The following is a 25,920-nucleotide window of genomic DNA, read 5'->3' as shown; positions in this document are numbered from 1 at the left end:
TCAATTGGTTATGAGAGGAGTAACTCATTTATATTATAAATTTTTGTTAAGTTCCTTATCGTTTTCAATAGAGATCCTTAACATACGCCTTCGAGATGATGACTCTTTTGAGTTTATTAATCTTGGTCAGATTTCGATTTAGTTTCAGCGTTTTGGGCTTTTGAATTCTCAAAAAATGGTTCAAAAGAAATATTTTAATTGATATGGAAAGCAGTTTTGTCACAGTCAATAGAGTTGAAAAACAAAAAAGGTAATTTGGTTTGCGTTTGAAAATCTTATACTCAAACAGTAAAGTCACATGATTTAATTCCGGAGTCTTGAGGAACACACAACAACTTGTTCAAACCATTAAAAACTTAATTATTCTTTAAGTTCCGATTGGTCAAACAACATTTTCACCAAAACTATTTCAGTGAATCTATTTTGTCAAAAGTCTATGTTCTAAACTTTCAAGATTACCATGCTGTTTTTCTATATTTTTTAAAGTTTTTAATAGGGCATTCTGATTTTTCAATTTTGTATATATAATAGACATTTGTATTAACTTTGGTTATTTTACCGCCTTAATTAAATAATATATAGTCAACATGCTACCGATACATTAAATCGACATAGTTAACACCAACGACCTATTGATATGGTGAGTGGAGAACCGAACCAATAATCCTGTATCAAAATGACAAGATCCAAACTTCATGATCAAATTTAAATTTCATATTTATCTAATATATTGCACACAAAATTGAAAGGTGTTGAATTTAAAGTAAAAAAATTAGATAAATCCAATTTTAAAGTTTAGAGACTTGTTATAACCATTTAAAATATTAGGACTAAATAGACTTTCAACTCTAAAAGCAAGACCAAATTTATAATTTAACCCTCAAATTAAAATCTTTTAGCTTTTAATGCACGGATTAGCTCATTCGAAATGTGTATATATATGAATGTATTAGATATCTATCGATATGTTGATATTTAATTTCATCGACATTTTCATGTATTTATGAATTCGGCATCAACATGGGAGGGTAAATTAACATTTATTTAGTATGGCAAGAAAAAATTGATAAAATAGGAAAAATATCAATAAAATATCACTAATATAGACATAATTAATTTTTAACTTTTGTTTTTCAACTTATTTAGAAAATATGAAATATTTATTTGTCAATTTCGTACAAGTTTTTTTTTTAATTTTTATAACATTTCTTGAAATATTCGTATCAACATTTTATCGTTGTTTCCGGTGAGATCTCGAAATTTCTATCCTTAAAAAAAAGTCTTTTATCCTAACAAAAATAATTTTGGGGAACAGACCAAAAAAAGTCTCATTTTCTCATGTGTTTTTCTTTTCCTCCTCAAGAAAGTACTCCAGTTTGACCAATTAGAGTCAATTCAAGAAATTTTTGAAGAAGAAGACGTACGAAAACAAAGGTGAAATCAACATGGTGTTGGTATAAACCCACCAACTTCCTCAAATTTCACTTCCATATATAGCATTCAATAATCTCCATTAATCATTATATTGTCTTTTCATTTCATCTGTGTTTAATTAATATAATTTCTTCATTTATCAGCTGATCGAGACCCTTTTTTCTCTTCTCCTCTGAAAATGAAGATCAAATTTGGTCTCTTTTTGGCCATTGTGCTTCTTCTTGCCGCCACTCAACGGCGGGAAGCTTGCAGATTAATGAAAGAGGAGCGGCGGCGGCAGCAGTGGCAGACGGCGGCTGTGGTGCTTCAGCAGTCGCTGCAGAGGGCGCCGGTTCCTCCCTCTGGGAGAAATGGAGACACCACTATTCCGGTGCCGGTCCGGCAAAGGGCTTTTGCCGGAAAATCCACGGCGGCGCCGGCAAACGCCTACCAAGACCATGTCATGGTTCCTAATTCTGGTGTGGCCTTGAACACAAATTAATTAACAGAATGCATATGCCTTTGGCTTTTGTTAATTTGTTTTCATTTTTCTTTGTGCATAATTCAAGCAAATAATAATGTGTCAAGTGGGGAAGGAGTATTATGATTTTTTTATTTGTATTTTGGAAATGACATTTTATGTTGTAATACTTTTCATTTTTAGCACAAATATTGTTATAAGAAGGCATCCATTAATTATTTCCCACCATTCTTTTTACAACAACATGCATGCGCAGGCGAGGGTTGGTACACATGCATGTCTTAATTAGTTGAGCTAGATTCAGATTGACATTATTTGTGACAATTTTTTTAGAGTATAACATGTGAGGTATATTATTGTTGAATTGTCGCTGTTTTTGTAGTAGTATTAGTAGAATAAAAATATTTTTTTTGTTTATATTAGTATTGAATGGTTGTTGAATGCACTTTGTGGAGGAATGGTGGTCTTATTCATTTTTTTGGTATAGAAAGATGTTAAATATATATGGATGTTTATATAAAGTGTTGAATTGTTGCTTAGTATAATTTTTTTTATGAATATATGGGTGGTTGACCCATTAATTTTTTATATAGAAAGATATTAAATATGAAAGTTTATAGAGAAGTGTTGGATTGTTGCTGAATGTACGATTTTTAGGAATTGACCGTGGTTGACCCATTCGTTTTTTTTTTTTTTTTTTGTGTAGAAGGGTGTTAAAAGTTTTAGTTGCATGTAAATTAGTTAATTTTGATTGCAATTTTGAGATATTATTTTGGGGATAGGTTTGAATAAAATAAGGTTGGTTAGCCACATGATTGGCACCCAACTATTATTTTAATTAAATTATTAATGATATAATGACAGTCAATAAATATAGTCATTTCATGACGTACATACAATGACACACAAATAATGACGTACAAACAATGACGCACAAACAATGACGTACATGCAGTGACGTACATACAATGACGGGCGACAACCGCCATGAAAAATGAAAATAAACAAGGACACTCGTAAGGATGTCAGTCAATGTCCGTCATAGTATGGTCAAGAGTCAAGAGCCATTGGACGTAACAAAGTTTTTAAATGCTGACGGACTCATGCATACATATTTTCTCTACATTGCTTGATTTCCATTCTTAGTTGGTCTGGATACTCATTAAAAAAAAACAACAGCAATGAGCCTCTATCTTTCTATTTGGTCGGGATGGATGTACTTCTCCCTACGTTTTTAAAAAACCATCGGGAGAAGTAGACCAATCCCGACGGATTTAAAAAAATGTCGGGAGAAAAGTTTGGCTCGAGTTTGAATGTGCCAGTTTTCTTCTGAAGTTTATTAAAACGTCGAGAATTATCTACTTTTCCCACGTTTTCGGATAACTCACCACCTGTGTTTGGATACACAGTAATTTTTAATAATTAATTTATATGTCCTTGATCTTATTCTCCAATAATATTATATTATTCCCCCTCCCCATGTTTTTCTCTAGTTTTGTCAACAACGTGGTCGATGGTTTAAGGAGCTGATCAAAGACTTTGATTCTGTCATCTTTCCAATCCTCTTCCATTGCACTCTAATTTGGATTTCATTATTTATTGTTTTTTAATTAAAAGGTAAAAATACAATTTTGGGATTAACATAGACCCAAGAATTCTTATTTTCCCACATGTCATGTGTTGTAAGCTTTGTTTTTTCTTCTTCGAGAAAGTTAACCTCAATTTCCTCGAGTTTGACCTAACCAAAATTGTTCTTTCTTGTTGTACAAAAGTGAAGCAATTTGGTGGGTATAAATAAAGCCACCAACTTCCTCAAAAATTCACTCTCATATTCAACAATATAAATCTCCATTATTATTAATTGGCTTTTCATTTCATCTGTGTTTAATTTAATTTAATTTTATTCCATCGGCTTAAATTTTAAATGAAGATCCAATTTGCTTTATTTTTTGCCATCGTGCTTCTTCTCGCCGGCACTCAGCGGCCGGAAGCTTGCCGGACGATGAAAGAGGAGGCGCGTGATGGGTGGTCCACGGTGGTGCTTCAGCAGTCGCTGCAGAGAGCGCCGGTTCCTCCCAGTGCAAGAAACGGTGGCACCACTATTCCGGTACCGGTCCGACAAAGAGCTTACGCCGGAAAATTCACGGCGGCGCCGGCACACGCCTACACAGATGATCATGTCCTGGTTCCTTCCGGTGTGGCCTTGAACACAAATTAGATTTAATAATTTACATCTTTTCTTTTGTGCAATTTAAGCAAATAATAATGTGTCAATGGGATAAAGGGTATTATGATTGTTCGTTTGTTTTGATTTTAATTTTGGGAATTAAATGACGTTTTATGTTGTATAATTTTTCATTTTTAACAGCAGTTATAATGTAAGAATAAGACATCCATTACTTATTTGTGACAATTTAATTTAATGTGCTTTTTCCTTCTTGGTTTGGTAATTTTAATATTGATGGGACCGTGAATGAAAAATAATAAAACAAATTAATTAACTAAACGAAGGAGTGAAAGAAGACGTAAAAAATAGAATATTTTTAATGGGTGTAAAAAATATTTGTCATATTTATAAATACAGCGGCAACTGGTACTGTGAATATATATGACCAAAATTTTAAAATCATATATTTTTTTTCGTTTTTTTATTCTAATTTGTTAAATTGAGATGTATACCCACCCACTAAATATGTGAATGATATATATTATATAAAGTATATTTTATGCACGAGTAAAGAGAAGAGGTACATGAATGAACCGACACTACATCCGAATGTGAGTGATCATGAGATCATGCAAGTATGATTAAAAAATGCTTAGAAGAATTTTTAGTAATAGTTACCTATATCAACAAGGCACGTTTTCTTTTCGATGGGTTAATCATAAGAACTTCAAAGTTTTTTTTTTTTTTTAAATCAAAAACTAAGTTAAGTGTGCTTGATTTGAAACAATTTTAGGTTGAGTGGACCTCACACGAGCAGATCTACCATATAATATATAATTGATAAATCTTTTTGCCAGTTTGAAGATTTTTGCTCAAATAACATATTATAGATTTTTTATTAATATATCAAGTATTAGAATAATATACCTAATTTTTGAAATATAATTGATATACCAGTGAACTTAAACTTACAATGTTAAAGTTTAATTATTGTTATTATTAAAAACTTCAAGACCTTATATTTTTTAAATAGAAAGATAAAGAAAAACTAAATATAGAAATTTCAAGAGCAAAGCAAAATTATATACATATAATTAACAAGAAACAAGTAGGAAAGCATTTCAAAAGTAGTTTTGAAAGTTGAAAATATAGATTAGGAAAAGTCCTCATTTCATGGTTTTTTAATTTATCAAGTCTAATAGTCTATTAACCCCAACTAATTAAATTCCACCATTTTAAGTCTAATAGTCTTTTCGGCCAGGCATCAAAATGGTCAGACTCAAAACCCATTAAAAGTAACAAAGTTTTTTAAAATGCTGACCAAGTCATGCAGAACTTGTACATATTATTCCTCCACATTGCTTCATTCCCTTCAACTTACGTCTTGGATCTAAATCATCTTAATTAACTTTTCTTTAAGAATCTCTTTTAAAACTGCATTTTAATCCATAGTTTATTTAATTATAGTTCTAAGAACAAGTCTCTTACTAGTCTTTTCCATTTGATATCTAACTTAGCCTAAAAGTAAATAGGATGATCAACAATTCTTATATCCACGCAAGTGAACTTATGTAAAAGTAAATCTAATTAAGTTACGTTGAAAGATTGTGATATATTTTTTTATTAGTCTATTAATATTTATGGGATTTTATAAAAAAAAATTAATTATTTAATCTTAAAATTGCAAGGTCCACACACACATATATATACATACATATATATATATATATATATATTTTGTCAACAACGTGTTCCATGGTTAAGGAAGCTGATGAGGTCGTGATTGTGAAAGACTTTGATTCAGTCGTTTTCAATTCTCTTCCCAACAAACTGCATTGGTAGTCCAAGAAAACAGCCTACAAACCAAACAAACAATATTTCTTAAAGAGACCTTAATAAACATATTAGAAAACAAAAAGGAAAAAAGAAAAACAAAACTGTTTTTACACGTGAGGCGGCTGTGATTTACTCATTGGAGCTTCTTTTATGTGATGTTTTAATATTCTTAATTATTAAAAGGTCAAGAAAAACGACCAAGAAGTATATGATTTTCTCGTGTTCCTTTAATATTTATTTGTACTCGCAACTCGTGTTAATGAATTTCCCTCCAAATGCGTAAACGTCTCTCTAATAGTAAAAATGTGCTTTGATGCAATCGCTTTAGTTCCCTCTTGTGGTTAATTTGATAGGAAACGAATACTCATCTCTTTTGCAAAAGTCTTTAGATCAACAAATAACTATGGAGGACATTTGGCAAAAGCTGCATCATCTTGGTCATTTAAATCAACTATTTTTTTATTATGACATTTTTACCCTTTTTCTTTAAATCAGAATCTGTTCAATCAACCTCCTACTTTATATGTCTCACAAATCTTTGAAGGAATGGTGAGGTATCTCTCTAAAAACATAATTATTCTGACAGATTGTCATACGAAAGCGAAGCAAGTTGGTGCAACGATCAACTTCCTCGACATTTCACTTCCATATTCAACAATATATTATAATATATAGCAAAAATGAGTGAATAGTTTTTTTATGAGTTCAACTTATCACATTTTTAATAATTATTAAGACACCTATAAAATAAAAAAATTTTAAGAAAAAATCAAATAAGATGGTAGGGATTTGGATCTTAATTACAACATTTAAGCTTGAAAAAAGTTAATGTCAATCCGAGCATAAAGTAGATAAGACACATATTTATCATCCTAAAGGTTGATGATCTACTCCCTCGTACCTTTCAGTCATTGAATTAAAAAATAATGTCTTAACCAATATTAAGCTATATTAATGTACATGGTAATTGATGCTTTAACCAACTAAAATATTAAGTAACTTATGTTTATGGTGCCGACATGAACATAACTTATAATTAAGATATTTACTACCTTTTTTTTTTTTTTTAGATCGGAGGTTTAAATCTGTTGAGTACAACAAAGGTAATGTACATAGAGAAGGCAATAAGTATCCCTCATGTATCATAATGTTATCACGGGATTGAAAACAAAATTATTGTACAAACAAGTTTAAAATCTTCTTTAATTCGGTAAGTAATATAATATTAACTTCCCAAAAAAACCATTGGGGTCATTATACTTTCCAATATTTTGTTTTGTCTCCAAACTTTCATAACTTATCATTTTGGTCCTCATCAATATAATATGATACCCAACAATCTGGTGCATGTCTTTGGACATAAATCAATGTTTCTGTTGATGCATATTTCTAGTACATGTAAATTTTAATGATGTCAAACTTGATGAGCTGAAAGTGACTCAATCAACCAATGATGATGACCTGCATAGAAAATTCGCATCGATGCGATATTGTGCTCGACACACTCCGAAACTTAAATTAATATTTAGGTCGAGACGATGTCAAGCTGTGTGTTGTGCCTTTTCATATGACAAGGAGTAGCTGTACTATGTAGGTCCGACTCTAGCATGTGGTGCGTGCTTTACTTACCCGTAACAAATGTGAATATGGTGCAAAATTTCTAAAATGCTATACAAAAATTTAGAGGCCAAGACTAAATTTATATTTTATGTGAAATTTTAAGTATGGAAATTTTAGGGATTTGGAGGCAGAAATTTTAAACCATTTAATAATTAACTTTGAAGAATGACAAAATTTAAAAGAAACAAAGCCTCATACTTCTCCTTTTTAATCCTCTTTCAATTAGGTCCCTCAACTCTAATTTCCACCATCCTTATTAATCTATTCAAAACTTTGAATCTAGCCTTGGAACATCAAAACGGTCAAGAGTCAAGTCATGACTGCCTCTAAATTGCTTGATTTCCTTGAATATGTTCACTGTTGGGGTAAAATCTTTTTCTTTTGTTAATTAGGGCGGTTTGAAATTTTTGTTTTCTCTTTTTCAATAAAGAAAAATATAATTGTACGACGCCAACGTCCATAGATTCAAGAATGATATGTTGAAACAAAAGAAACAAGAAACTTGTATTTGTTATTTCTAAAATTCTATACAATTTTGATTTCTATGTATGTTTCTCAAAAATGAAAAACCAGAAACATAAGTAGTTGTTAAATGCTTAAATTTCTTAATAATATTGGAACGGAAACAATAAACAAGAAATGAAAATGTTATCAAACTAAAATTTTCAAAACTAAAGTTTGTGAGTGCATTTTAATTAATCATTTATATCATACTTTTGAGTCTTCTTATGATATACGAGATGATATACGAGGTGGATGTCTATGTAACATCTAATCTAGCAAAAGAAAATATATATATATATACATATACATATAAAGTACCCTCGTATCCCTACAGAGTTTAATTAGGGTAAATTTAATAACGAGGAAATAACATAATTACAAAATCAGTTTGGAATATTAAACCTTATACTTCTAATACCATATATTAATCACCACTAAACCTAAAAAAATAAAAACTAATTAAGTCAATAGATTAGAATAAATAAATATATCATTTTCGAAACCATGGGATGTCACACACTTTTTAATTTTGGTGCCTGTGCCTGTTGTCTTTTGATCATGTGAATACAGGTTTAATTATTTAACTAATTTAGGATCGTTTCCTTGTTTCTTACTTTCCATTTTATTAAGAAACTTAAGCATTTGACAACTATTTATGTTCTTATTTCTCATTTCTATAGAAATTATTCGAAAAAATAAATAGAAACATTGTAAACAAACAAAAAAAAATGTTTCTTCTTTTTGTTCTCATTTTTAGTTTATTCCAAAAAATAAATAAAAACATTCTTTTATCACTCTTGAATCTATCAGAGTTGGAGTCGTGTAATTCTACTTTTTTTTATTAAAAATGAAAAAAAAATAGAAAAAAAATGAGAAACTTAGGGCTGTTTGGTAACGGTCCGTTTCTTGTTTCTCTTTTCCAATTTTCTTAATAAATCTAATCATTTTGCCACTAATTTTGTTTCTTGTTTTTCCTTTTATTTTGGAAGAATTATATAGTTTTTGGAAATTTCTTTCTTGTCCCATATCCAGTTTGTTCCAAAACATAAACAAAAAAAAAAATATTTTATCACTTAAATTTATGGATATTGGAGTCATGCAATTCATTTTTCTTCATTCAAAAGGAAGAAAACAAGAACAAGAACACGTTACCAAACCGACCCTTACAAATCAAGACTAAATACCTTCATCTTGTTATTATTCCATTATTTCATATATCCGCCATATATATATTCCTCATTTGTGTTCTTTCAATTGTCAAACAACGTGTAGTTGATGGTTATAACAGACACCTGATTTTTGGGGCCGAAGACTTGATTTCATAGTCTGCGTTGTTAGTCTTGTTTCAAATTAATTCTTCTTCTCAACATACACTGTATACTTTATAAGTCCAAGTAAACACCTTTTCCTTCTTCAATAATAAAAAATCAACTTTTAAACTGCTCCAAAGTTATGTTAAGATAACCATACCTCGAAGTATTTATTATTATTATTATTTTTCTTAGAGGAGGTACCATTTCATTAAGGATATGTAAGAAACGTACCAATTAAAGAAACTATAACCAAACTATCTCATCTACAATAGTATGATATTATCTACTTTGAGTATAACGTTCTCATAACTTTGCTTTTAGTTTCATCTAAAAGGTCTTATATCAAAGAGATAATTGTCTTTATCGATAATCTATCAATTATTACTTTACTAACCAATATGTGTGAAACTTTATTTGCATTCTTGCAACCCTAAAAAGTTATTCCCAAAACTACAAAATTTTCAACTAGAAATTATATGATGTCGAGACTGTTAAGGATCTCACATCACAAAGACAAGAGATCTAATAGAAATTTATAATAATATACTTGGATTACTTTTCTTATTATGAATTGATTTTGAGATGGAGTAATAAATATTGTTAGGGATATCTCTATAATCAAACATTCTTTTCAAAACTACGAATTTAGATAATTAAGAAATAAATATGATTAGTGGCTTCTTAATCAACCATTCTAATCTAAAGAATGGTTGATATCCTTCACCAAACAAGTTTTCACCAGCATTAGATAATATCAATCCTCTTATATGAAGTTATTTTTTTTTCACTCATAGAAACTATATAATTGGTTACACATATTGGAAACATTTTCCATTAAAAAGAAATAAAACCTTAATAAGCGTTTATATATTCTATTAATTTTTTACACAAATACATAAATGTTAAGACCAAATGCTACAAATAAGCAAATTATTAAAAGGACAAATTATCTCATATCGGAAAGCATTTTGTTTAACTAGGATTCGGGGAGAAATTTGTGCGATTGTTATTAATATTCATGATGGTTACACAAAAATTTGTGTGATCGTGTAATTCTCAAAATCAATTGGCAATAAAAGAAGTAATTCGTGTCTATTATAAATCTATGAAAGGACATTCATGGATTTGAGATCCTTAACAACGGTAATAATTTTTTCAACTTTCTTCTTTCTTGGACCGCAATTTTTAATTATTCAATTTAAAGTTTATAACATAAATATTTTTGCATTTTCTTGATTGGTGTGCTTTTCTACTGCAATAGAAATAAGAATTATTTTTCCATCAATGGGCAACATTCATATAAGAGAGAAGAGATCGTTCTGATATGAACAAACCCAATAAAAAAATACATTAATTGATTCAATACACGAATCCAACTATAATCTTTCAAAACAATTAAAAAAATCAGCAATAACTAAAATTTTTGTATCTATGACACGAGTTTGGTGCGATTCCATATCCAGCGCGTTGGGTCATTCAGACGAGGAAGCAAAATAAGACGGCGGCGGCGGTAATGGAAGAGGCGGTAGTCGCCGGAGAACGGCGCCGGCGACATTCATGCCGCCCAATGCGCAGGGAGTAGTACTCCCTTGCCCGGGAATGGTGGTACATGGGTTGGGCCCAGACGGCGGCACCGGCCCACGCTGCAGCGACTGTGAAACCAAATTCAGATTAATTGGCCTCGTCAGCTTCAACTTCTGAACAAACCAACATAATTAGATTTATGAGGAGGATTTTTTTTTGCCAAAACCTCATTTTTTTATCGTCTTCACAATTTCAAAAAAATCCCAAAACTTTCTCTCTCTAATTTGATGGTTTTGAGAATGGAAAATTTCAAGAGAGAGAGAGAGAGGGCATATATAAATATATTGGGTGTTTGGTGATTATGTGTTTAATTAATTTGAAATTAATTGTGTTTGATTTGGTACGATTGATTTGACTCAGACTTTTCATGGGCTTTGTTTCTGCGATGAATCCCGAGTTTGACGAAGCCTTTGTTTGAAGGTTGAAAAAGCTTACACGTTGGAATAATAACAAAGGGATGAAATTGAAAAAGACAACCAAAAAAAAAAAAACAAAATTAAACTGTGTTCAGATATTTTGAAAACTGGGTATTTTCCTACCAAACAAGCTCTCAAGTCTTAACTTAATGTCTAAATTAAAAGTTGAGAACATAGTTTTTAAAATGTAAAATTATATATATAAAAGTTATCAAAAAAATTGATTAATTAAAAATAAACCTAGGTGTTTAGTTGTAGTAGAATGAGTTATGGTTTGAGAAGGTGTTAACGAGTTGAATTGGTCATGGTCCCCAAGAAGCAAGCAAGAAAAACAAATGTATTCAATGTCCAAAGTCTTCAAAAAAAAAAAAAAATTCAAATTTTTTTTCTTTTTTTTTGGCTAAATATTCTCATTTCCTTGTGCATCAAGGAGTAGTTTGAAAAAAAAAAGCTATATTTTTACTCTTTCAAATATTGCTTTATTATTTTTCTTTGGGTGCATGATCACTCCAATATCAAATGCTCCGACAAATACGAGTGCATTATAAGAAATCTAAACATCAGTGTGGTGTTAAGCCCAACACACTTTATTGCCTAAATTATTAGATAAAAAATTGAGTTGTTCCACCTAATTTAGTCTGTTAGTTTAGTTTTGTTGGAGGTGCAAGTCTATATATTTAAAACATTTAATTAATTTAAGAAAATTAAATCCATTAAACTAGAATGAGTTCTATAAATTAAATTACATCAGCGAGTAGTTTTTAAATTTTAAGGATAATAAAATTTTTGAAAACAGGGCATATATGGGGAACATTATTTTTGGGTACGTAAATTGTTTTTACATTCGTTCTATGCCTTTTTTTTTTCTTTACAAGTCGTCCTACACTCTTAAATGTTAGAATGAAGATTTATTCTTTTACATAATGTTAGATTAGATTGATCAATTAATTAACAACACAATTATCAATGTCAAAAGAAATAATAATATTTATAGAGGAGATGTAGTGTTGGTGAAATTAAAGTTTAGTTATTCCACATTGATGTATAATATATGTAATAATCATTGGTGTATAGTTCGTATATATATCTTCAATTAAGATGTTGGAGATTTCAAATTCCACACTTTATTATTATGAACTAGAAAAATGTAACAATCCAAAATATAGCGCAAGTACTAATAAATTATAATGCATTGAATATTTATTTATTAACCGTGGGGGAATTACAAATAACAGATATAAATGGAATAAATATTGAGAAACAAACACGTAAGCAATCAGGTTGAAGTGCAGGTATCTTGCTCTTTTAAGGAAATTCAAGCCCTCTGCGGTGCTTTATCAACCACCGGTGAAGCAGACATTTCTCTGACATGTTCCCTCAAGGATACAACCCAACTCAAACGTTGTGTAGCTCAAACTACTCTGCAACTAGAGGTTGAGCTCAAAGCTCTACAATAAAAAAACATCCATCTTTTGACCAATTGCTCTTAAAAGAGCGAAGTAGAGAATAGAGAAAGTAGAGAAAGAGTATGAATTGTAGGTTGTGTTTTAACGGATAGGAAGAGAGAGATAAAACCTCTTGATCGTTAAACTCTTAAATTAAATACCAAAAGAAAACTTACCTTTAATTATTGATAAAAATTAAAATGTAACGACATTAATTTAAATAATTTTTTGAACTTTTGGTTTCCATGATCTTTTTTTGGTTGACATCAATATTTTTATTATATTGAACTTTTCATGCATATATTTTTCTTTTTATCATGACATTTTACTCTTCAATTTGAACGCACATAGTTGGTGCGGTGCTCACCAACCACACCATGACACACGCTATGCTACACCTTCACTAACCTTTCAAATTTTCCATTTCCATCATCTGAACATAGCTAGTGGTAAGCTTTCACCTTGTTCAACATTTATTGAAGTTATATCTCATGATCGATAAATTATTTTAGGAGATTGGAATAATGTAGCTGACCATTTTAAAGTGTTAGATCTCGAGAGAAACTTAAAATTACGGTTTTTTGGCCAAGCATTCAAAAATTTAGAAAGAAATCAACATGAATTTAGTTCAACAGTAATTAACACTTGTGTCTCTGATCAATAGAGGTCATGAGTTCAAATCCTCCACTCCTACTAGTAAAAAAAGAACTTAAAAAGAGACGATCACGTTAAACATTTTTAATACATTTTTAATCTTGGAATTGGTACTTTAAAGTTAGGTTGCATGAGTATTTTCCTCGACAAGTGGAAAGAAAATAGACTTATAAAGACAACTACAACTACACTTCTCAATTACTTTTAATCTTAAAGAAATAAAGAATTTAGAGGGATAAAGAAGTTTAGTTCAAACCTTACAACTCCATGTTAAATATATCTGCAAAAATTAAATTTATTATAATTATCCACTTAAGTTTTTGGATTCAATAAAACTTACCATATATAAAAAGTTGAACAAAATACACTAATTATCTTTTATTTACTCGTATAAAAACTATTATTGAGATGAGTACAATATTCGATGGGTTGCAACCAAATTGTTTTCTGATGCTCCCAAGCCAAAAAAAAAAAAAAATGAAACAAATAAGAACATTGTTACAATAAAAATAAAACAAGAATAAGTCACAAAAGAATGAATTTTCATCTCTGAAACTGCTGGAATGGATTGTTGCCATAATCAAGAGCTTTGTAGAGCGAGGGCGGGAGCGAGGACGGGAGGCGGAGGGTGGACGAGACGACGGCCGGCAAGATTAATATTCTGGAGGGTGCAGCGGCCGTTGCTTTGGCCGGGAATGGTGCTGCAGGGGTTGCGGCCAGAGGGCGGCACAGGGCCACGCTGCAGCACTTGAATCCATTGCTCTGCTTTCACAACCCTCCCTGCCTCCACACTTTGTAGAGAAGAAACTAAGAAAATGGTGAACAAAACCAACACAATATTGAACACTAACCAGCCCTTTTGAGAGACACCCATCTTTCAAATCTTATCAAACAAAATTGTAGCTTTTGTTTTTCTCGAAGTTGGTGAAGTTTTGTTTGCAGAGAAACGAGAATGAATGGATGAGATGATGAAGAAGTGATGGTTGGGATATATATATGTGCTGGGAGGGAGGGAGCGTATGATTTGACCAATATGACTTTTTTATGTATATATTTTTGAGTTTGACGGAGTAATTGTTTGAAGCTTTGAAAACAACTTTAGAATATTAGAATGAATCAAACAACACGTACCTGCGACCACAAAACTATCACAACATTGTTCAACTGCTAAATAAATTTGGGGAAAATGTAAAAATAACTTATTAATTCATTCAAATAATCAAAGTCCCTTCATAATTTCTAATGCTTTTTTTTCACTTTTTTTGTTTCTATTTTGGGAAAGCTGTGTGGCAAATGGAAATGGTCAAATACTTTACTTTTGGATTAAACCATTCTTTTTTGGTTAAGTAATTCCATTTAAAACAACTGTTTTAGTCTATATATACTTTCGAAGTGTTCGATTTGATCCTTGTTTTTAAAAAATGATTGTTTTTGTCCTTTCATATATTTTTTTTTTCATTTTTTCGATCACAATTTCAGTACATTACCATATTCAATTAATTATATGAAACAAACGAAGAAAGGCTTCTTTCATGTTTAGTATTTATGTTGAAAATTTTCAAATAGAGGCCCCTTTTTAAAGGTAAAAACAAAAAACAGATGTTGAATACACCGATTAAAATGGACAAATGTTGAAAGTGGGGAGACTAACACATAAATTTGAGTTGAAAGTACAATCACTAAAATAATATTACATTTATTATTATTATTAATTTTTTTAATCTTTAATGAACATTTAAACTAGAACATGATACAATTGTCCATTTTTTATCCTGTACTTGGGCGAGTGAGTCAATTTTTAACCTTGAACCATACAAGTATTTTTCTCCCCCAAACTTAATTACTATCAAAATATCCAAAATCTTTATCAAATAAATGTCTAAACCTAATTACAGAAAATACTCTAACAAAAATAAACTGATAAAAAAACGTTCAAACTTAGCAGTAAAGTGCCTAAATCCTACTGGTTTAAAGAACTCAATACAATTAAAAAAAACCCATACTTGCAAAAATAGTCTAATCCAACTATAAGGACATACCTAACAAGTCATAAATATTATTAAAATAAACTAAAACTTAACTAAATGATGCCAAGTGCACCACTTATTATTCAAGTAGTACTCGGTAAAAATTGAACTTTTTCCTCTATATATTAGGCTTGGCCATTGGGGGCCTCATTCTTAGGAAGGATATCCTTTCGAGAGTAATGTCGATCGATCGATCGTTCTTTAACGATGCAGAAGGCAAGGAAATTTTGATCATCAACTAAAAAGTTTAGGCATGAGTAAATGGGTTCTGAAAATCATTTTCCAGAGCAGAAAATCAAAGCATATATTGAAGAAAAAAAAACAAAGATATCTTAAGCTCTAAATATAGTTCAGTTGATGATCTGTGTTTTAACATGTATCAATACAATACAGAACATGGCACATTTAGACATTAAACATAACATACAGAGGAAGAATGTAACTTGGCTTTTACAAACTTCACTAATCACTAAGGAGCAATTTCCACATTTTTACTGCAACAGCTAAAGAAACTAGTCATACAACTACCTGAAAATCGACATGTTGAGGCTTGACTCTGTATACATAAAAGAGGTAGTATTTTACAAATTATATCATTTTGACAGGGCAGCCACCAGCTTCTCCTTCAATTCTTCGGCACCACCACCTTCAGTTCTAATGGAGAATGAGTGAATAACTTTGTCATTGTCGGTGGTCGAAACGTTAGATTCTTGAGCTTCAATATGGTGTTCCCGAAATGTTTTGATAACTCTAGAAACAGGGTGCACGTCGAGTGGACAACTCACCCTCACTACAGCATCATCTTCTCTTGCCTGAAAATCAACCTCTGCGTCTTTCTGCCTGCCATTGGCAATCTGTTTTTCAGTCTCCATAACCTTAATTTTCATTTGGAGATCAGTGATATAGGTAATAGCATCGCCGAGTAGAGAAGCCTTGTCCATCTTGGAGATATTGGGGACAACAGCCCTTAATGCATAGAATCGTTGGTTAAGCTTTTCGCGTCTCTGCCGCTCTGCTTCCACATGATTCAGTGGTTCCTCCCTCCCATTAGCAGGCTTTCTCCCTCTCTTCCTTGGTTTTCTGTCATCTCCTTGAGGGGAAGATTCATCCCTTGGAAACTCCAAAGTTGAAAGCCTTGTTTGAGCACTGAAACCCCCAACAATTTCTTGATTCACATGTGGAAACAGCTTTCCATCATTATCGTCACTCCGACACCCATTGGAAGAATTTCCGAAGATATGATTAGCACCTAAAACTTGCAGATCATAGCCTTCCGAAGAAAATTTTGGATCATCTTCCAACTTTGGTGAAAAATTAATACTAAGCGGTCGTGTTCCACCTAAACTTAGCTCATGACCAAAGATCCTTGGGAAGGCCTTTAACTGGGCAGTATTTGATCCGCCAAAGGCAGCTTTAACCAACTCCACAACACTCTGATCTTCTGGAATTGATTTAACAGACCCAAGCTCAACAACTCCTGACTTTACAGGTACAAAGACCAGTGTGTGGAAACCAGCCAATTTAGCTAAATACCCTCTCGATTGGTAATTACGTAAACAACTCGTTACATCCGAAGCCCATATAGACTTACCGGATTTGTAAGACTCCCCCAGACTGGTTGTTGAGTCACACATAAACTTGTAATACATTGAAGTTAGGTAGAGCATCTGGATATCCGACGCTTCCTCCCTCCTTGCCCCACATCCATCTTTATCAGACCCTCCAAAAGAGGAATGGAGCATTTGAAGCACCTGCCTCTTCAATTCCTCTTTCTTCTCTCCCTGACCATCCCCACCAGAACTTGAAATTCCAATCTTTTTTGGATCATGACAGTTTCCATCACCCCAAGTTAAAGCCAAACCTCCAGATTTCAAGCCAACCGCACGCCAAAAGATTGCATAGTTCCAACATGAACCATCCAAAAGTTGAGTGAGCCCTTGATTTAGGCTCAAATCCCCTCGGGGGAAATGCAACACCTCGGGCAAGATATTGGTAGATGCCAATGAAATCAAGAACTCACAAGCTTCACTACCAACAACCGATTCCAGCAAAGCCCTTTTTTCTTCGTTCACCCAAAACTTATCACCCATCTCTCAAAAATCAAACCAAGAGAACGAAGAAAAACCCAATCTCTAGTTGTGAAAAAATAACATTCCCGTTTCAAGCAGAGCTCTGATAGAAAGAGTACAAATAAACAGAAACTCACCCCTCCACAATTCAGCAGCTCATGGGAAATTCAATTCGAAAGGCTGGACGCTATTCAACACAAACAAATGAAACCACTTTCAGTGGCTTATCCAGCTATAATTCCCCAAATCAAATAAACCCCTCAACAGATCTTGGGAAGAACTCCAAGAAAAGAATCGACAGATCAATCCAAAAAGTGGAAGAAAAGAGTTAAAAACATTACCTGAAAGTAAAGAGGGAGAGGGATCTGTAATTGCGATGAAGGGCAATCGAGATTTGGCCCTAAACATCGGCAGAAAAACAAGGGCGAGGAAGAGAAGTGATTGGATTTCAGCTGTCTGATCTGGAATCTAGGTTTCTCACATCTCACTCTCTTTTTTTTTTTTTAATTTTCTTTTTTTTTGTTCGGCAGTTCTAATCTAAGTTACTATTATTTTTATTTATTATTTCCTTTTAATATCCTCCACCGAAAGACCAGTTAGCTTTTTCATGTGAGCGACATCAAAACATGTCAAAAATATTAATTAATAATTATTTTCCCGATTTGTTTCAAAAAAATAAAAAGTAAAATAATTATTTTCCCGACCCGTCCCCAACTTTAGGCTCTAGTTCGCGAATACCCCGTGACTCGTGAGCATTTCGGTTCGACCCGTTTCAGATCATATTGGGCCGGGCCGGGTCTTAACCCGCCAAAAAAAACGCATTCCGACGCTACAGACGTACATTTATATCTACCTTCGTAAATATGCTTTGCTCGCATTCAATTTTAAAATCAGCCACAAATTTTTATAATCTCACTTTCTTTTCTTCCTTTTTCTTTTCTTTTTGGTCAATTTACACAAATATCCTGAACTTTTTTGTTTTTTTAAGAAATACTACCATTCACTTTTTATAACGTTTCACAAAAAAAAAAAATCATAAACATGGGTTAGTACTATTATCAAAACATTAGCGTGATAGAATTTGAAATGACGTGGAATTTGCTTAGAGCCTTAATTAGTACTACAATAAATTTTTAATGAGATTGCTTGTGGTCCACCCTATAGTAAATTTTTAAAGTTGACAATTGTAGGTATGATATTATTTGTACAAGTACATTTTTTTTTATTGTCATTAATTATGTAGAAGAGGTAACAATTAGATTATATATCCAAAAATACTGGATCTTAAATTTAAATTAATAAATGTTTAAAAAAATAACCAGGAGATTACAAATCTACAATAGTGGATCTTAAATTTAAGTTTGAATATAGAGAGGGATAAATTAAGAATTTAAAAATAATCTTCAACGAGTAGTTTTTTTTAGAATATTTCTTTTAAGTAGCTTGGACGACCTAAATTTGTAAATTAGATAGATAGACATATGGGTAAATATTAAGATAGATATACTGCTACTATAGTACTATTTGGGATTGAAATGATTGATGTTTGTTTAAGATTTTATAATTTTGTCTTAAACTTGATGGCCCCTCAAATTTACAAAACGAAAATTTAAGAATTTCTAAATAAACTGAATATGTTAAATCTCTTAATTATAGCAAAGCATATTTTCTCATTCCATTCTCTCTTAATCTCTTTCTCCTTCATAGCCGCCACCATCAAGCTTTTCACTTCCTTCTTCTCCTCACTCCAAATCTCTCTCTTTCAAACCTATCCACAGGACCCAGATGGGCGACCCGAGTACTCACGAACTCTATCCCAATAGCCCAAATGTACAACGACCCTATGATTTTTTTTTTTCAAAGAGAAAGTATATGTTCGATATATATTTAGGTATATCGATATGTTGGGTATATGTTTTTTTTTTTTAATTAAAATTATGTATATTCATGTTAGGCTTCTAGCGAAGCATGAAAGAAAAAGAGAATCGCCATCGATTCAATTTTCTTACAAGGTCTGATAATTTCAAATGAGACCGTTTAATTTTATTAGAGAAAAATATCAGAATTTTTCGGTTTGAGGCAGGATGAGAGATTTTTAATATGGCTTATGGAATACAATTTATCTAAATACTGTAGTTTGAGGAACTATTAACAATTTAATGTCAAAGTCACCCAATTAGAAATTAAATAAAATTGATCTACGTAAATCAAATTGAGTTCGGGAGTCATTTTGTGTGTGGGGGAGGTATTAGCATCCTACCGCACCCGAATTTGTTTTTTATTATCCGATTTATTAAATTATTAAAGGTCCACAAAAATTTATTTATTTTATTTTTCAATGTCCCATATTTATTAATCCAAATTTTAAAAATAAAACATAAATAAAATATTATGGGTGACATAACGTGGAAAATTTATCTTTGAGAGAAATTTCACGTGTTTAAGGAATTTAACCAATTCCAAGAGTAGTTTTGAAAATTTCATTTTTAAATTGTTTAATGAAAATTTGCTTTTGATTATTAAAATTCATTTTAAAAGAGAAATTTCATGTATTTATGAAATTTATAGAAAGAACATAAACAAAACACTACTTTACTCCCGAACTAATTCTCAAATTTAATTTTTGTTGTTTGTTAAGAAATTAGTTTTTGGAATTTTGTAAAATTAATTTTTGGAAGGAATTTCATGTATTTATGGGATTTAACAAAAATCCATAAAGAGAACACTACTCAACCTCGAAAATTAAGTATTTATTTTCTCAAGTTTATTTTGAAATTATAGAGAAAAAATTATAGTTGATTAATTTTCTATTTTTTTTTATTTTGATATTTTATTTTTAGATACATGGAATTTCATGGATATAAGGAATATAAAAGTATATAGAGCAATAAATTGCATAACATCATGATTTTGATTCCTATAAAATAATAATTAACATGAAAATAAATTAGATCTTCCAGGTTATCTAATATAAAACATTCAAAATGAAACTAACAGTAAATACAAGTTCAATGGATACATATTACAAGATAGAAAAGATGCCAGTATCTCAAACACATTAACTAATATATGAAATTGAAATTGTTGTGTAAGTCAAATTACATCAAACTATATTCCACAAAATAAATAGTGCCAATTGCATTCCCTCCCATTCTAATTTAAAATAATAATAATTAAATAAAGAAAAAAAGAAAAGAAAGAGAATTTCAAACTTGTTATTAGAAAAAGACAACTAAAGGAAGGAAGAGATTTTCAGTAGAATACCTTCTGTATGTGTCAGGAAAAAAATTATACTCGGAGCAGTGATGAGAGAGATTTTGGAGAGAATCCCTTATGTATTACAATAAGTAGAAGATGAGGATATTTTGGGGAGAATTCCCTTGATTTTGATATTCCACCAGAAATTGACAAAAATATTCCCCTCTCCCTGTGTATTTTTCCCTATGGAGATACTTTGGATGTTGAGTTGAACCAAAAAATCAGTGGGGACTTAACAGTATACGAATTGGAGAGATAATAAAATAAAGAAATCTCTACGCATTTTTTTCTCTTTTTTCTCTTGTGTGTTTCTTCTTCCCATAAACAGAAAAAAGGTTCCTTCTGAATTTTCGAGGAAGAAATCAAGAATGAGGGAGAGTTAGAAATTGGTGGGGGAAGGAGGAGGATGTGACGGGGGAGAACATGAGGAAAGAGATTTGTGGGAGAGGAAGAAAAATTGTTGGGAAAGGGAGAATGTGAGAGAGAGGGAGATATTATTGGGAGAGAGGGAAAGTTAGGTAAAAATGGGAGAGTGGGAGAGATAGAAATGGAAGGCGGAAGAAAATTAGAAAATATGAAATAGAGGGAGAAATCAAAGGGAGATGTTTTATATTAATTTAATATTATTTTAATTTTTGTTATTTTTGTTATTTTTAATAACAAATAACAAACAACAAATACCAAATAAAAATTAAAATGACCGGACCAAATACGGATTCATGGAGTGCTTGGTTGCCTTCATTTTTCTTCTATAATTAATGTCCATTTCTAGTTGCTAACTCTTTTGGATCAATCAATGGTATATATAGCCATCTTATATTTGAATCTCTTTCTTTGACATTTTTAAGATAATATCTATATGGTGAGGTTTAATTTATTTTTATTATTTTTTTCTAGGTTTAAAATTTAATTATTATAATTACAATATCTAGATTAAAAATTTACATAATTTATTTATTGGCTTTAAATTGTAAGACATGTCCACATCACTCCATAAATATCTAAATTTAAACCATGTTTTACATTCATAAACATACGGTACAAACCATATCATTTAAATGGTAGAAAAATGGATTCTACTTTATTTATTTTGGTTTCAAACATTGATATATCCATATCATTTCAATCCGTTAGAACATGAAGTTGGAATAAGTTTGCATTAATGATAGATAGCTTTTATCCTTATTGTAACGTCCCAGATCCAGAATTCGGAATCCGGATTGGGCACCTAATTGCCTTTGTAGAAGAAATCTCTTCCAACTTTTTTTTCTTTTTACTAATAAACCAAACAGCCCTTACACTTATATAGTGAGAATACTCTCTCCTTTCATGGTCTTGATTTCATGTAATTTATATTGTTTTTTTTTTTTTTTTTTTTTTTACAATGTGTAATTCATATTGATTGATTAGCACAATGAGAGACCTTACTCATTGGCCACTATAATTCTGATACAGATTCTCTAAATTCTAAAGTGTAATCATACCCTCTCAAACCAATTATCAAAGCAGAGAACAACTTTAGTGCCAATCAAATCTTCTTTTGGTATTAGAGCTTACACAGCCCCTTTTTTTCCTTCTAAAACCCTAGCCATGGCCACCATTGAACAAACTCTTCAATCTAGAAAAACGGAAGCATCTAGTTCCAAATCTTAATCTGGCCCAACCATAAAAAATAACCCCACTTCTCAAACTATACTCTTAAGGATGAACAAACCACCACTCAACTTAAAAGTTTAAGTTGATGGATTGGATAAATTTAATTCATATATTGGATATCTAACATAATACTACACACTGTGGCACCCAACATCCTAAACTTTAATCTTCTAAGTTCATCTCCCAACCTCAAATTGGACGAAGGAAATTATCTCTTTTGGCGATCCACAGTTCTTGTGCTACTAAGAGAACAACGCCTCAATGACTTTATGCTGGGATCAAAAGTTAAGCCCGTTGATCGGTATATTGCACAAACTAAAGATCTGTTGGTTATGATACTCAACCCTGCATACGATGATTGGATGACCAGTCCCTCATCATATGGTTGTTTAGTTACATGCAATGGCCAATTCCTTTCCCAAACTCTCATCCTCAACTGATATATGGAAAGACGTTATAGATTACTTCGGGACGGTGAACACCTCTCTGATCATTCAATCAAGGTATGCTCCTCGACATACCGCAAAGGAGACATGAAAATGAGAGAGTATCTTTGGACATTTGAAACAAACAAAGCTGCTAACACGGATCATGTAGCCCATGAACCCATTTCAATAAAAACAACTTATTTCCTGTACTATTATCTATGGTTTAGAGGCTCAATATCTCCCAATCACTTGTCAAACTAGTGGTAAGTCTTCTTTGAATGCTAGATTTGTTATGGTTTCATGCCAAAAGTATTCTTTATGATCATTTAGAGACTGAAACAAAGTGTTGGAAGGTTTAGCCACCAAATGAATAAACATAAAAGTCCATAAATTAGAATAAAGCAATATTGTTGGACGTGGATTTTCAATTGAATTTTATCGAAAAGTTTAATATTTCTACATCAAATATGAACCTGGTTCAACTAGTCAATATATTACTTTTACCTTTTTACAAGTAAAAAAATCGAGTATCTAACAACTTTTTCTAGCATAAAACCTTTAATTTTTATTTTTGATGTCTCCAAAACCACGCATTACTGTGATGTACTGTGACAATATTGTTATTTCATATTTACATGAAAAATAACACAAGTGCAAATTTTTAAATGTCACTGGATATGATTAATTTATCTTAATTATTTTTTCTAGATTAATTTTTGACATTTATTTATTGACTTCAAATTGTGAGATCAACTCAAGATGTCATTTCAAAAAACATAGCCACATCACAATATTAAATATATCAATTTCAGCCATCTCTTACAACATTCAGAAACACATGGTACAAACATATTGTAAGTGGTAGAAATAGATTCAACCTTATTTAATTAATACCTCATGGTTTCAAACATGGATTATTCATACCATTTCAACCAGTTCTAGGAATCCCAACCACCACATCCTCTATATTCTTAAAAATCCGAACTCGATATGGTCTGTAATCTAAAGTCACTGGAGATCCTGCTAATAGCACAGTCGGCTCTAACTTAGCATTCTCCCTCTTTATGATGAGTGCAGCAACGCTCACTTTAACTCCAACCAGTTCTGGCCATTCTTGTCTTCCTGGCACTTCCAGTCCTAATTTGAATGATGGAAAGACTAATTAAGAATTTAAATAGTAAGACGAAAAAAAAAGAATACTAAAATAAGGCATTGAAATACCTGAGCTTTGCAAATCTGAAGGAGCAGACATATCTCAATATCTCTGTGTTCTCTTCAAGCTCGAATGAGATGAATGCTTTGTTTAATGTATGAGGTACCCATATTTATACACAATTGAACAAGATAATAACAAGCAAAATAAAAATCTTGATATTTATTGGTATTTTCGGTGATGCTACTATACATCCATTCCCATCACGTTTTTGTTGTTGACAAGGTCAATTATTGTCCGGACCCATATTTTTTGAAAATTAATTAAAATGTTTTCCCTCCCAAATTAATTGTCCAAGTAATAAACATGGTCTTGGATTGGGAGTCGGAGAATTGGATCAATCACCGAGTGATCAAGGAGAGGTGAGGTCTCGCTAGAAGAAGTCGAGACCCAATAGATTGTGAATAGGGAAGGACGAGATCTTGTTGTTTAGGAGATCGAGAGAGTTGATAGTTTTCATGAGATTTTGACTATGAAAGTTGAGACGAAAGCTACAACGAAAGCTACATGAAAAAGAGAAAAGAAAGTGAGTGGATCACAAAGGTCCCATGTCGACTTGGGAAGTGGGAATTCAACTTGATAATGTCGTAAGCCATCTTTTGTAGGAATCCTTTGCGCGTATATTCATCGTTTTTGATCTAATTGAGACTTGAGTTGTAAAATTAACAGGCAGAACCCAAAAGGACTGTGTAATCAGACACTGTCATGGGCATGGGGAATTGATTATGAAATCAAGGGCCCCATTTAGTTTGATAAATGGCAATGAATCTGAAAGAGAATGATCAGTGAAAGGGAAAAGCAAAGAATAATGCCTACATCCTCCATGGAACGTTCAAGACAAGTTGAGAGGTAAAACAGAGAACTACATTCTTGAGCATAAATTTAGGGGGAAGTTTAAAAATAAGGAAATTAAAGTAAAAATTAAAAAAATTCTAAAATTGGGGTATTTTTAAAAGTAAATATTTTTCAAATGTAGTTTAAATATAAAAAAAAAATCTTTATTAGAAAAGTTTCCTCTAAATCGTATCTATCTTACATTCTTTAGTCGTTGCCTGTAATTTAAGTAAATCTTGAAAATCGAACACTTTTTAAAATACAATGTATGCATGATCTACATGACTGTCACGTGCCACTATAATCGTATGAAGCAAATGGTAGAATTCTCACCACATATGTGATGATTCTCACTATTTATCTAACTCATTAGTTTCAAAATTTATCCTAGTTTTAATTTTTTTAAATTACATTATTTTTTAAAAAAATCCCAAAAAATTGATATTTATTTTAAAAATGTCACTTCTTTTTTTTTTCAAATATAACATGATCCAACCTTCAAACTTCGTTAATATTACTTGATTTTATCGATATGTTATTTAAAAATAATGTGCTTGGCCCCTTTGTGTAAGGGTCGTACTATGGTCGTGCTGGCTGTGCAAGCCGCACTATGCTTAGGCTACGCAATGCACTTGTCTGCTCTATCTCCGTCTTATGCCGCACTAAAATAGCTCTATCAACCTATATAGTTTGGTTTTAACACATTTTTAGAGCAATTTTAGTACATTTGTAGTGCATCTCTTACCACATCTTATAATACACAATTTAGCGCATCTTTTAAGAAAGACCTCTCAAGGATAATTTATAAGGAGATAACTTACAGTTTAAGCTCTTTTGTTAAATTTACCCCAAACAGTTGGTTTCTAGCTTCACATCTAGTCTCCATCTCCAATGCTAACATGAATTTAGCTTAGCAGTAATTGCACATGATCGTACAATGGATTTCGTTCAATCGGACAAATTTGCACATATTGCAAAATAATAACTAGATATTGCAAAATT

The 25,920-nt window shown here is 31.6% G+C and overlaps 1 protein-coding gene and 1 non-coding gene across 2 annotated transcripts; both read right to left on the bottom strand.

Moving 5' to 3' along the window:
* Nucleotides 1–15,792: 15,792 nt before the first annotated feature.
* Nucleotides 15,793–18,074, bottom strand: LOC111015312 (basic helix-loop-helix (bHLH) DNA-binding superfamily protein). The gene is made up of 2 exons (XM_022290307.2): nt 17,871–18,074; nt 15,793–17,716 (listed from the first exon to the last, which is right to left on the bottom strand). Exon 2 carries the CDS (start codon nt 17,548–17,550, stop codon nt 16,054–16,056), a length of 1,497 nt encoding a protein of 498 aa, XP_022145999.1. The 5' UTR covers nt 17,551–17,716; nt 17,871–18,074; the 3' UTR covers nt 15,793–16,053.
* A 5,562-nt stretch (nt 18,075–23,636) lies between these two features.
* On the bottom strand, nt 23,637–24,373 carry LOC111015335 (uncharacterized). The gene is made up of 2 exons (XR_015791788.1): nt 24,093–24,373; nt 23,637–24,008 (listed from the first exon to the last, which is right to left on the bottom strand). It is a non-coding gene; the product is annotated as an uncharacterized LOC111015335 (transcript).
* Nucleotides 24,374–25,920: the final 1,547 nt, after the last annotated feature.

Source organism: Momordica charantia (genome assembly GCF_013281855.1).
Source record: "Momordica charantia cultivar OHB3-1 chromosome 6 unlocalized genomic scaffold, Mcharantia_2.0 BLBB01000006.1, whole genome shotgun sequence".
Classification (NCBI taxonomy): domain Eukaryota; kingdom Viridiplantae; phylum Streptophyta; class Magnoliopsida; order Cucurbitales; family Cucurbitaceae; genus Momordica; species Momordica charantia.
The sequence above is the reverse complement of the archived record's forward strand: the minus strand, read 5'-3'. Positions and strand labels throughout refer to the sequence as shown.

Coding starts and splice junctions, on each gene's coding strand:
- LOC111015312 (XM_022290307.2), bottom strand. CDS start 17,550: ATGGGTGATAAGTTTTGGGTGAACGAAGAAAAAAGGGCTTTGCTGGAA.